This window comes from Phalacrocorax aristotelis, chromosome 16, assembly GCF_949628215.1.
Source record: "Phalacrocorax aristotelis chromosome 16, bGulAri2.1, whole genome shotgun sequence".
Lineage (NCBI taxonomy): Eukaryota > Metazoa > Chordata > Aves > Suliformes > Phalacrocoracidae > Phalacrocorax > Phalacrocorax aristotelis.
The window spans coordinates 8050428-8063896 of record NC_134291.1 but is presented as its reverse complement, the minus strand read 5'-3'; the positions used below and the strand labels follow the sequence as shown (position 1 = coordinate 8063896).

The 13469-nt window shown below is 48.7% G+C and overlaps 1 protein-coding gene across 1 annotated transcript in view; it reads left to right on the top strand.

The window, feature by feature from the left end:
- The first annotated feature begins 1251 nt into the window (after positions 1-1251).
- MAP2K6 (mitogen-activated protein kinase kinase 6) overlaps positions 1252-13469 on the top strand; it is a 43681-nt gene continuing 31463 nt past the window's right edge. The window contains exon 1 of the mRNA XM_075111176.1: positions 1252-1854. Coding sequence (XP_074967277.1) covers positions 1839-1854 — 16 coding nt within the window. The 5' untranslated portion in view covers positions 1252-1838. The remainder of the gene's footprint in view (positions 1855-13469) is intronic.

Sequence of the window (13469 nt, the reverse complement as noted above, 5' to 3'; positions counted from 1 at the left end):
ATTTTCCAGCCCAAGGAAAAAGGACACTAGAAGCGGCAGTGCTGCTTACGATCCTGGACGTGCTCCCCATGCAACATTTACACCGGATTTTATACCTTTGCCGTCAATATTTCTCTGGGGTGCAAACAAACATCCTCGGCACTAACTCAGCTGTGAATGTTTTTAAAGTGCACGTTTCTTAGCCCTTAGTTATTTTATTTTTATTCTTCCGGTGTTCCTATAATGAAACATATATTTAATGTAAGTGCCGCTTTAGGAAGGCCTATCTTTTCCATAGGGGCTTCTCCCACTGCAGGGCTCCTGCGTGCAGAAGGGGGTACCCATCTACCACCCCCCAGCGTACAGCTGCGTTTCTGACCCTGGCAGCATCCTCACCCTAGGGGGATGTCACCCCACCGTGTCCCCCCCCCGTGACCTCCGTGAGCACGCAGGGGCCGAGCTGGCCACCTCGGGAAACACTCCGTTTCAGGCTTGGGATAAACTCGCTTTATTTGCTCTGCCCACGAGTGGGGAAGAAAAAAAGATGAAGAAATTGTTAATGTTCTATAAGGTGGCCAAGAGCCGTGGTTAAGCCAGGGCACCACCGTGCTACGCAGAAAGCACAGTGCCCCCGGCATCGTACGAGCACAAAAGCAAGCGGCTCTTCTCCAGCAGATCCTTAAAATCGAAAGCCAAGGGAGACAAACCGGAGCAGGTCTTTTCTCCTCCTTCCGCTGTATTTTTCCACCCTGATCTCTCTCGTTTTCACCGCGGTGCACCAGGACGCTGCGATGGGCTGCCCCGCGCCCGGTGCGGGGTGATGGGCGGTAGAGGCTGTGCGTGCACCTGCGGGTCGCCAGCACCGGCCGGCCCCAAGCGCGTGGAGGGGGCGATGGGGCCGACTGCGCGAAGACCCCCATGGGCAACGCTCCCACGCTCCCGCATCGCCCCGGACGCGGCCATCCCGCCGCGTTCACCTCCAGCCGCAGAGACCCGGCGCGTTTCCCTGGTCACGGGGAGCCTCGGGATGCCGCCGGGGAAGTGTCCGCGTTGGGCGGGTACCGCTTTTACCCCCCCGCACCCGGTAGCACAAAAGCGACATCCAGCACCCACCGCATCCGCCTCCCGCACCGCGCCGGGAGCACCGAGGAGCTGCACCGCAGGCAGGCAGGGGCGCAGGCAGGGGCGCAGGCAGGGGCGCAGGCAGGGGCGCAGGCAGGGGCGCAGGCAGGGGCCCGCTCCCGCGCAGCCACAGCAGTTTTGGGGGCGGGAAAAAAAAAAAAAAAATCCCCGAAAGGCGACCCGCCGCGCAGGCGGTGCGGAGCCGGCGCCGACCCAGGGCACCCCCGCGCAGCGCCGCGGAACCGCAGCGCCGGGAAAAGGCGCCCCCGCGGCTTGCGCGCCGTTTGCGCGCTATTTGCGCGCCCGCCCCGCCCCGCGCAGCCTCCGCGGGCGCGCAGCACCGCGCCGCCCCCTGCAGGACGCGGCGGGACTACAGCACCCAGGCGGCCGCGCGGCGGCCGTCGGCAGCGCGCCTGCGCACTGCGCCCCCAGCTCCAAGTTTGGAGCTTTTAGCTGCCAGCCCTGGCCCATCATGTAGGTGCAGCAGAGCCTTCCCTACCATTGCAAGCAGGGGGGGAGGAAACCCCCCGCTCTGCAAGCTGCCCTGCAAAGTGTGCAATTGCACGGCCCCCCCCACCCCCCCCGCTGCAAGGAGAGCTGCTGCAGCAAGTCAGGAAAACTCCAGTTGCATGAAGATTGAGCGCTTGCAGTTTGCATCTTTGTTGCAAAACTAGCTCCAGAAGAGAGGCAAGGCAAAGTCTTTTGTGCTCCCCTCCCCCATCAAAGCAAAGGGGAAAATGTCTCAGTCGAGAGGTAAGGCTCCTACTTCTGTTCGTTGCAAATATGCAAAAAGTCGTGCATGCATTTTTAAGTGCATGCATGCATTTTTCGGGATGCAATTGCATTTTGAAGTTTGAGGCTTTCAATGGCTCAGTTGCATTTCCTGTTTAGTATGTGCCTTTTTGCAGACACACACACACTCACACACACAGTTCCTGTAAGGCAGGGCTTGCAGTTCAGCTGTGCATTGACGTTATTTGAATTCTTCTGCGGGGATTACTGAGCCCTTTTTGCCTTTTGCACAGTCAGGACAGATAAAGGGTGTTGAAGAGCAGATGCATTCGCTACTGTATATATGCGTGCAAAATGGGCACAATGCATGCGAATTGCAGCTAATTTCAAGTGCAAATTTAAATGAAACTTTGAAAGAAGTCCGTGGAGGAGATGAAAGGTGAAACTTGAGTGGAGTTACCAGGAATTAAATATATACCTATGTTTCCATGGGGAAGTATTGTTCTTGTGCCAGGACTGAGATCATTTTCCACCGATTTATTCCCCCCTCCCCCTTAATATTTGGTAACTTTTGGTCAGAGGCAGCAGTGTGGTTTGTAACACCAGATCGCTCAGAGCATGCAGAAGGGCTGCTTTATTTAGCATTTAGGAGCAGGGGCTCAGCACTTCGGATGGAGCGGGAGGGGCGCGTTTGGGTAGGGGACAACAGTGATTTTTTAGAATTTTTCTCTTTTTTTTTCGTGCCGGCGCGGTGGGGAAGGCTTAGTCTTTGCTTTTTAACTTGATGATTTTTCCGGCGTGGCTCTGCCTTGTGTCCTGCAAGGGGGAGGCGGAGGGTGGGGGGCGGGGGTGGAGAATTTAATATTGCAAAAAATGCTGTGGGAAAGCAATAGTCCCTGCAAGACCAGGCTGAGATGTTTAAGGAGGAGTTGCTCTGGCCATTCATTGTGAAAATAGATGCACATATGTCAGCGACTGGCCACACAGATGCGGCTTTTGGAGCTTGTTTTAAATGTTTGGATTTGATATTGCAGCTTGCCTCTCCTTCAATTTTGCAGCCCTCACGCGTATTGGGGAGTGGGGGGGTGACAGACAGTGCACGGCTGGTGGGAGAGCAGCTCCCAAACTGGGGCGGGGGCTTCGTGTTGTTGTTGTTGTTGTTGTTGTTGTTGGGTTTTGGCGTTTGTTTTTTTTTAAAAAGACATCTGGGAAGTCAGTGGCCTTCTACTACAAGCCTTGCTGGGAGGACATCAGAAGGAGGTGCTTTCACAGCTCTTGCCACACAGTTTTCCTTTGTAAGAAAAATGTAAAGTTGTTGTATAATTTATTCCTAATTTGGGTTTGCTGCAGTCATCTTTTCCAGCCAAGCAGAGAATTGTAAAAGTTTCCAACAGAAAGAGCCAAGGAAGTTTGATAATGCAGAATTGAATCAAACGATACCCAGGGCACGCTGCCGCTCACAGGAGGGTCCCTGCGAGACCCGTGGAGGGGCAGGGGCTGGGCAGGGGCTGGGCAGGGGAGCAGCCGCTCCCCGGGGCTCCCCGGAAAGCCTGACCACCGGAGCCGGTGACGGGCAGGGACCTGTGCTGGTGGCCCTGCCGCCCACCCTCCCGGGGCGCCGCTCAGCCCCCACGCTCGCCAGCTCTGGCCTTGTCTATCCCTCTCAGTACCAGGAAAATGGGAAAATACAAGTAGCCAACCCACAAAACATGACCTCAATGAATGGCATCATTCTTGAATCCATTTTCCGTCCATCTCACGCTCTGCAATACGAGTGTCTAAGTTTGAATTCCTTACACAGATAACTTTTCCGCGTTCAGCTGTTCAGGCTGAGGTTTTGCTTGGGAAGGGGTTTGCACCAGAGGTATCGTTCTTCAGGATGAATTAAGGGAGGCATAATCTGCATTTCAGGATCAGCTTTCATGTGTTGCACAGGAGGTTCCTCGTCAGCTTTCTAAAATACTGCACAGAGCTTCAGCCAGCTGCTGAGCTCTGGAGCCCTCTCCCTACTTTGAATCGTTTCCAAAGTTGTTCTGAGAATTTGCCAGAGATTAATTTTTTTAATGCTGCTTGTCGGGGGGCAGTAATCAGGAGGGTTATTCTCTGATAAAACACGTTCCCGGCAAGGAATCTCACCTAGTTAAAGAGGGTAGAACCGCTCCTCGGACCCTGCCTGCGCCACGCGAGGAAGCGGAGGTGATCCGCTTTCTGCACAGCCATAGCATGGGCTGTAGGAGATAAAACTCTCCCTGGAGTTTGGAAGCAACGGTTTCAGTCTGGCCGCTTCCACAGCAGAAACCAGCAGATGCCTCCAGCATCGCGCTTGCAGTATTCAGCCGCGTTACCTGTGCCCCGACGGACTCCTTAAGACTTTGCAGTTGACAAAATACAGATCAAGTCAGAAAGACACCACCGGCGCCGAACTCCTGCATTTCACCCCGTGCTCATCTCTACCTTCATTCCCTCCTTCAAGTTGCAAAATGGTATTTTTAGTTGGACGGAGCAATCCATAGAAAACACCATTTCCCCAAGCACCACAGGTCCCTGCAGTCTGTTTCTCACCTTCAGAGAGGAGTCGGCTCCGGACAAGTGGGACTCAATGTTGATGGTAGTTCAGAAGAAGTTGAATTGTTGCCCAAATGTGGCACATTTGGCTGTCATGACTAATAGGATATTATTCTGGAAGAGAAAAAAATGCGGAAGCCCATACTAATTACAAGCTAAACACAGTTTGAGGCTATAAATCTGAACTCTCGTGACAGCAGATACATTCAAGAGTCTTCCAAATTCATTGTAATGGGGGAATTATTCACTCACGAAGCCCACATCAGAGAAGCAACCTGCAAATATGCAAATTTCTCCATTGAAATAAGAAGAGGGAAGGGGGAGCAGCTCCATTAGAGCATTAATTCATAAACAGTATATTGAAACGAGCTACATTTAACTAAATATTGCTGTCCATTGATCTCATTCCTCATTCTTAGACTTTGTTGTTTTAAATACGATTTTTTGTGCTCTAGCTGAAAAAGGATGCTGAGATTATGAGAACCACATTCCGCGTGATGCTGCCTGAACATGTACCCTATGGACTCTGACCAAAGGCCCTGCACCTATTCAAAATACTACATTTTATGTAAAATGCTCTTTTTTTTTTTCCAGCTAGAAGTCTCAGTGGAACAGATGTAAAGCATAAATGGTAGCTTGCTTTTTTTTTTTTTTTAAAATCCTAGGTAGGTGGCAGGTTTTTGCTAGTATAAAATTAACCCGTAAGCAGCGTGAGGCTCCCGTTGGTTGTGCAATGTGCAGCTTGCCTCGTCAGCACCACCTCAGCTTCTCGCCATTAACACACTCCCATGACATAGGCACTTGGCAAGGGCACGCTTTGCAAGAGCACGGTGAGCAAAGCTGTGGCACAGGCAGTGAGGTGCAAGCCTAGCAAAGCCTAGTCTAGCAGCAAACACAGCCAATTTCAGTTCGAGTTGTTGATTTATTTTAATTTTTTTTTTTGAGGATGCCATGTTGAACTACCGTTTCACCCTGTTGCATGTGCTGCTTGCTCTGCTATACCGCTTTCATGATGGAGGTGCCTGCGTACTTGCTTTGGGTTAAGAGGGGTCAAATGTTTATAAAGAGGCTTAAAAGTTTCATGCAATGCAATGCTGGAGGAATTAACCAGCATGGGGAAAAAGAAAACCAGCTAGTTGTGGTAGAAAGTATTAGGCTAGAAATGATGTCTGACACAAGCCAAATCACTGCTCTGCACCGCTGAGCAAGCGGGAACCGAGACGCCCAGTGGAGCCCCTCCAGCTGCTGTCCTTTGCTGCCTGCTCCCCTTGCGTTGCACTAAGGAGGCATCTGCTTGCCAAGCTGCTGGGCTGCGCAGGGAAGGAGCTCTCGCCCCCTCCGCTCCATGTGGCAACACGCAAAAACCAGAGTGCATTTGCAGGGTGCCCTGTCCCCATGGCCCGACACGGCCCGACAGCCGGCAACGCGCTGGTCAGGGCAGCAGCTCCCCCGTCCTGAGCGGGCAGCTCGGTAGGGACAGGAAGACACAAGCATTTAAAAGCTCAAACTATAGAAGTAATTACAGCAATAAAAGTGCTAAGTTTCAGGGAAAAAGGAGCAAAGATCTGTTTTTTCCTCCCAGATGAAAAATAATTATTTTTGTTACTACCACAGTAAGCGTTGCTTATTTGTTACTTTAGTCACCAAAAAAAAAAAATGGAGCTTCTTTCGGGGTGAATTCCCTCCCATGACACATCCATAAGCTGCTAAGGTGAGGCAAATGATACTCAATTAAAACCGCAGGAGTAATTTAGAGAGATGAGACACTTCATTCCTCCAAAAGTATTGGCATTAATGGAACACAATTACCTTCAAAGTCACATGGCAGATTTGCACATTCTGTGTACTGTGGTTGCAAATACACAAGATGACTAAAAAGTTCCCTTTTTTCCCCTGCAAACAATACATGCGTTTGATATCACTTGTCCATTTTCTCTTGCTGAAAAGAGCCATAACAACATCTAGAGAAGCCTCTCAAAAAAGGATTTGAAAACACCACATCCGAAACAAGCTCCGGGCCCTTTTTTAAGTTGGAAAAAGAAGAAATAGCTTTGATAGCACAGGAGTGGGAACACACTTGCAGTCCTCCTCTGTGAATGCACTTGGAGGACTGCAGTCTCTGTTATCCCGATCACTGGGCACGGCCGTGATTCCCAGCCCTTTCCCACGGCGTTCCCTGCCTTCACCCATGAACCTGCATTTCCAATGCTCGGCCTGCCCACAGGTCCCCTCCAGCTCTGAAGGCAAAGCTCTGCCTCTCTGCTCCTGTCTCACAGGGAGATAAAGCACCCGCGGGCAGCGCTTGCTGGGCAGGTCCCAGCTTCCCGACGGCAGAGGGTGGGACGAGTAATTCTGCGTAAGGGAAAGGGGTAGAAACCAGAGCACACAGGCATCCCTTACTGCGGTCACTCACGTTTTGGGGTACGATCAGGGCATTGTACGAGTTTGGCAGCGTGGCCACCAACAGCATCATTACATGAAGTGTCGAGTCAGTCTCCGGGGGCCGGCTAAATTGCAGGACTGTTCTTTTAATTTTAGACATGGCCAGAGCTATAATTAAAAAAAAAAGTTTCATTACCTGTAGAGTTACTTGGCTCCCTTCCTTAGGGCCTGTCTGGGAATAGTTCAAGAGATTATCAGCTAGAGCAACATTAGCAGGAAAGCAGATCTGGGGACCCTGGAGCCGTGCCGCATTAGATATCGCACTCCGTGGGGGCAGAGTGGTGAAGGCCATTTGGTGCAATTTCCATATCTACTCATTGTGCAAAAAGGTTTTTTGTTTGTACTTTTGTCTTCCAAATCCACAATATTCTGCACGTTGACAAGTGTGAATGGAAGTGTCTTCTGCTCAGTAATCCTGGCTCAGTAAAAAGGAATTTGGAGAGGGGAAGCCTGAGAGTCTCACTTGTAGGGCTTTCTTTTGTCTCAAAGCCAAAATTAAAGCTATCCTTACATTTAAGCTAGAAATTCCAAACACCCAGTTGATGTTTCAGAGGGTTCATCCCACCATGAAAGTCTCTGGGGTGCTAAAGCACTTTTGAGTCATCTTTACTTTGGACGTGTTGCAAAGAGAGGCTGAACATCCTTCGTGGAAGCTCCGCTTGTGCTGGTGCTAGCAAAGCCACAGCTGAACATCACTCTGGCTTTGCACCCCATAGTCAAATAAGGGCCTGAATTTGTACGAGCACAGTAAAAGCAGCATCCAGCCGCATCAGGAGAACAGTTGGGGGTAGGAGCTACTCAGGCTACTTTCCCCCATAGTTGCTGTAGGAGCAGTGGCCATGGCATATAAGGCTGCTGCAAAAAGCTGAGTGCAGTGAAGCCCAGGGAGCGCTGTGCAAGCAGCCGGAGGGAGCAGCCTCTGCAGCTGAGATAGAGTTTCATATGTGTAAGAAAGATTGCAGAGAAAAAGCATCCCCCCCCCCCCCCCCCCGTTTGAACAGCAAAACTTCACTGAGCAGAGCTGATCCAGTTTCTTGCTGTATCTGTTTTGTTAGCCTAGTTAGCTTGCAATTTTATAATCAAGGCTAGATTTTCCTCACCTGCACCCCAGCAGATCAAAAATCATTAGAAGAACTGAAGCCCAAGCAGCATCCACTTTTACTGTACTCACATGAAACCAGGGGAAAAAAAAAACCCCACAAACCAGCAGAAGTTGCAGATGAGATGCCAAAGATAAAGCAGCAATAGAAAATAAGGACAGGAGTCAACACTTCACTGTGTCTGCAGTAAGAGGCCTTTAATGAAGGCTGAATCAGCATAGACTTGGTAGCTGCTTTTGAAGGAGAATCTTTTTTCTAAACAAAAATATGTAATTGCACTCAATGAAACAATGCCTATCAGTGCCAAATGGCCTCAGAGCATCATCTGGCTGTTCCTCTGTGGAAGTCCCAGGCAACATGCTTTTGTGCTTGTTTTCATCCTGCAGTGGGGTCTGGTCCTGAAGTTCCTCGTTCATGTGTTTTCAGCCTGGCTTATTTGGCACTTAAGCAACGAGTTATAATACAAAAATTTCAGCTCCACTCCATGTTATCATTACTCTTAAGGATGTTTAGTGTTTTTCCAGTAGTTCAAGGTCAGATATAGAAAATGACTCAAAGTCTTTTGTTGTTCTGACAGCGCTAAAGTAATGGAAGTCCCCATCTGGCAAAGGCAAACCTTGCCAGAGTATCAACATCAAAAAGGGAGATAAAAAAATTTGGAAGGGAAACCCAGCATTGATTACTGGGTTTCTTTCCCTGGACTTGCTCCATTATATCTGCTCTCATCAACTCTCAGCATCTCCCATCTCTCGTACACAGGAGCCCCAGTAAGAGCCCGCTGGACTTGCATGCTCACACAAGTACCTGCGTGTAGGAGGTGAAGCGTTCACTTAAACAGGGCTCTGAGATGAGAAGGTCCTTTTGGCACCAGCTCTGCGTGGAGGGTTTGCACAGCGCCTAGCACTGCCCCGGGCGCCAGCTCCTTGTTCCTGCGGCACTTCTCCAGTGCTGGCAACAGGCACCCATTTAGAGGCACTTTCCAGCTTTGATTTCAACACAGCCTTTTCTTCCTAGAGCTGCTTTCATTGCCTACAATTAGGGTCTCCAATGCTGCAAAAGTATGAAGAAATAAAACCAAATTTGGCTTTGAAAAGACTGAAATTGATTTACTCTTTCCAACAGCTGATGCTGCGGCCTTTTAAAAAGGAACTGTCAGCCTGTGATCATAGCATTTATGCCTGCTACTGCCCAGGGATTAAAGCACAGATATGTGACATTTATTGCAGTTTTATTCAATGAGCGAAACACCTGTAGGAGCTTAGAACAGCTGTCTCCCTTCTTCCCGTTAGATGTATCATGAAGACAGGGACTTTACACGCTATCATCAAAATGCCAAAACCCCTTTGGGCAAAGCTACTTATTAAGTAGATTTGTTTAAGCACTGAACCTCAGCACTAAGCAAAAATGCCTCTGCAGAAGCACAAGCCACAGCACAGGGCTTTTGGCAGCCCTGATGGGTCCCTGAAGCGCAAAGGGTCACCCGAGCCGCTGCACAAGGCAGCCAGCATCTGGCCAGCTGGGACTCTGTTGTTAGTGATGCAGAGATCCGAGCTTGATTTCCAAACCCCGTGCAGGTTTTGGAGCTGGCAACAGGACAGGGGAGCTGCAACAGTTTTTGTCCTAAACTTGACCACCACTGAAGTTTTGGTCATGGAGATGTAGACTTAACTTGCAGTCCCCTCTTGCAGGTTTGCTTCTCTGAGTTGAAAGATGCCGACGGTTAACGCAGAAGCTCACTTCCAAGCAGACCTCAGTACTTAACTGTACTAATTAAATGTTTTCAAAAACCACAAGATTGACCTTCACTGCATGCCCACAGATTTTTCTCTCATTTAACAAGCACAGGGCTGACAGAGTAGCCTATTAAACGAGAAGAAAGGCATTGCTTTAGATGCTGTTGTTTGTCAACCTGTTCCAAAGTGTTTTCTGCTTTTTAACTGTAAGAGATGTAAACTATAATCCCCTAATAACCTACCAGGAGAAACTGGGCTGGAAATGAAAAATGCTTGGCTCAAATAAAGCACAAAGTCTGATAAAATAGTGAACACACTTAAAACTGAAGTTCACACCAATATCTATGCAACAAGCCACAACAGCCATTATATATACAGGTCCTTATATAAGCAGAGAGCCATTCTATGTGGCATAGAGTTGCCTTTGGGGGATACCCTCTACAAAAAAATTAAAGGCAATTAACATAGACTCGGACTTCCTTACCTTTCCCAAGGACACCAGTAATTTGCTCATTGCTAATAAAACTTGGAACATCTCTACAGAGAACTTGAATTCCTGCCAAGGAATCAGTTTTACAAATTAACTAAAAGACCAGATCGGTGCGGTGCACTGCGTGAAAGGACATCGCAAGCCAGCCCCCCGACAGAGCAGCATCTGAACTGGAGGCAGAGCCCAAAATAGTCCCTGGCAGCTGGGGAGGGTGACACAGACACTGCATTCAAGGATGATTAGTAGTAAGTTGCTTTCTGGAGACAAGGAGGACTGAATTTGCACCTTTTTGGCAGAGGGAAGGACCTCCAGGCTTGCACCTCTCCAGGTCCTTGCAGGGTGACAGTATGGGAACACACTCTTGCTTGTAGCCACCTGAGCTAGGCAGCACAGCAAGCTTGCTTCCACGTAGCATGACTTCAGTTTCATTCATGTCATTAGGCAGCTTCCTTTATAGCTAAGCATGTGATTTTTTTTTTCTTCCCCTCAAAAACATTTGGTACTTCCCCCGCAAGAAATCAGAAGCTTTATGTCTGATAAGAGGCTGGAACAGCTTCCTGCAATAGGAGAGCATTCCTCCTCTCGCTCTTCCTGCGCAGACCTCAGAACAATGCCAGCACTTCCAGCATCAACAAGCATTTACTTTACCTTGTAGCACACTCATTTAGGGCCCATCCTGTGCAAGCATCTCCCCAGCCAGCACCTCCTGCTAAAGAGAGGGGGCCCTTCTTCCAGGAGCTTGCTTTAAAAAGGCATTGCTGCAGCTGAAAAGCAAGGAACAATCTGGGAGATTGAATCAGAGCCGATTCAGAGCAGCTGTAGCCAAGCAGGGCCCTCATTTGAACGAGTGGGGTCTGAAGAATCTTCTTTCCCCTTAAAAAAGAAGCTAAATAGGATTTTTTTTTATACTCTGATCTTGAAACTACTTGTGCATGTGCTAAACTTGGAGCATATGAGTCCTTTTGCAGGAGTCAGTGGGACTGAATGTGCTTGGAGTTGAGCACACGCATAAGAATTTACAAGGTTGCGGATATATTTTGTCCTGGTTGCTAAGTAGGATGGACGTTATGGATCTGCGTCGATGATTTATACTGCCCTGCTTTCTCTGGGTTTCTTTTTTCCCATTTCTGCTTATCTGTTCTTGCAACTTAGAAAGCAGTATCGTGTTTGCGAGTGTGTATGCATACAGCTGAAACTAGTCTTGAATCTCGCACAGGGAGTTCTACAGAGGCTTTGACAGAAAGGCTTATAAAGGCTGTTTTGTAATTTCAGCTCCTGATTTAGAAGGCTGGATAGAGGGATGTAACCTGATGGGGTCTGATCCATGTGGACATATGTGGACAGGAAAAAATCTCCCCAGTTGTGTCAGGGACGCTATTGGGGGAAAAAAAGGAGAAGACTTGCTGTCTTCTGCCAAGGTACTATGTGATAATCCATTTCCTCAACACGCTTTCCAAACTGAGATAAAATTGCATGATAAAACCCAGGGAAAGGCTTTGTTCTTTACATACTGCTTGATTTACTTTACTATATGACATACAAGCAAGCGTATGCTCTTAGCAGGTGTCTGGGAGGGGAGCTGGAAGTTCATGCTCTCTGACCTCTGGCTAAAATCCGTTAGAACTTGAAGGAGCTTCCCTGGGAGCCCCCGAGAGCTGCGCTGCATCCTGCAGACCTTCAGGTGCATCGCCTTGACCTTCTGAGACTTCTTGCGTGGCCAAAGATATATTGCTGAAGCGGTTGCAGGACCGAGACTTGTGTTTGTGGTTGGACAGACTCGCTGTTGCCGTCGTGGTGGTAGAGCAGCTCCGGTTCTCGCCCGTCTCTGCTGCCAGCAGTTTCTTGGAGCAGCTGCTGTTATTGCTGACAGTGCAAACTGGGTGCAGATATTCTCTTAGTGCCTCCTGTCCTGCTCTGGTGGTGGGGGAGTGCCCAAAGTTGCAATGCTGGAGACCTGGGTGGGTGCCGGGGCTCTGAGGGGCCGTGGGTTTGCCTTTCCTGCAGTTGCCCTTGGCTTCTCACTGTGAATAGGGCTCGTGTGTGGTTTTAAAGTAGGACCCACACGTTTGCTGGGAGGCATTGCCAGCAGAGGGAGCAGGAGTTAGTTCCTCCCACCTGCACTGTCCAGAGCTGTCAAATACCATCTCTAATAATTTAGGTACAAAAAAAGGCAAATAAAATCATAAATTGAAAAAAGAATAGCAAAAGAGATCTGTCTAACACTGTCGCACAAAGGCAGATTGGCCAACGTCCTGACTGTGTTGAAAACTTAATATTTGGCTGAGCCTTTAAAAAATTCCCCATGATGAAATGTTAAGCAAGGAAGCAGATCGCCTCCTTCCATGTCAGTGCTGCGGGAGCTGCGGTGTTGGGCTCATGCAAGAAAACCTCCAGGCAAGATTGCCACCGGATTTCTAATCAATTTATCTGTTTGGACCGAGCCGCAAGTAAAGGCCAGAGCGTGAGCAGCATATCCCTGGGAAGAAAATTAGGCGTTGATGTGAAATTCTTCTGAGTGTTATTTGCACCACAGAAGAGGAAAGTGATCCTAAAATTATCTTCAATTCAACACTTTTAGTTGAAACAAACAGTTGCCAGCTGCCAAACAGAACAGCACAACTTGGGAACTGAAGAGAAGTAATTCAGTCTAGAGGTGTCTTGTACAAATTTGGCACTATTTATTAAATCTTTTCAACCCAGAGGTGCTATTTTCCCCTGAGGAGCAGAGTGGATGCAAGACCATGTGGATTAAGTAGCCCTCCTGTTCATCAGGGACCTTCTGTAGAGGGTGAGGGTACTCACTAAAGAAATGGCTTGTGGTGCATTCCTCTATTTCCATGGATATTCCCATTTCACTATAAAACTTATTGAGACTCTTTAATTCGCAGAATGACAAAATCAGTGGACAGCTTTCCCTCTGTGGAACATAAATTGCCCATCTTGTCCTAAGGTGCCTTTACTTATGAGCAGAAAGTTATAAACCTGAGTTTTATATGCAGCATATCAGCTGTAGAAGACAGCTGATAGCGATGTAGTTTAAATGTCCAAAATTTACAATATGCTGAACAAATTAAATCTGTGCTTGGTAGAATGAGACTGCTGTGGCTGCCCAGAGCACCCGGCAAGAGAAATAAAGCCATAGCTCAGGTTTGCGCTGTGGTATTGATTAGGTTTTGTTCTGTCCTGCTGCGAGGGTGATGACACCAAGACCAGTGTCCCACAGATAAGGTGTGATCGTGCTCAGCGAGCAAAGGAATCTGCAGAGAAATGGGGCTGCATTAACACGTGGGGAGCAGCCATTCAGAG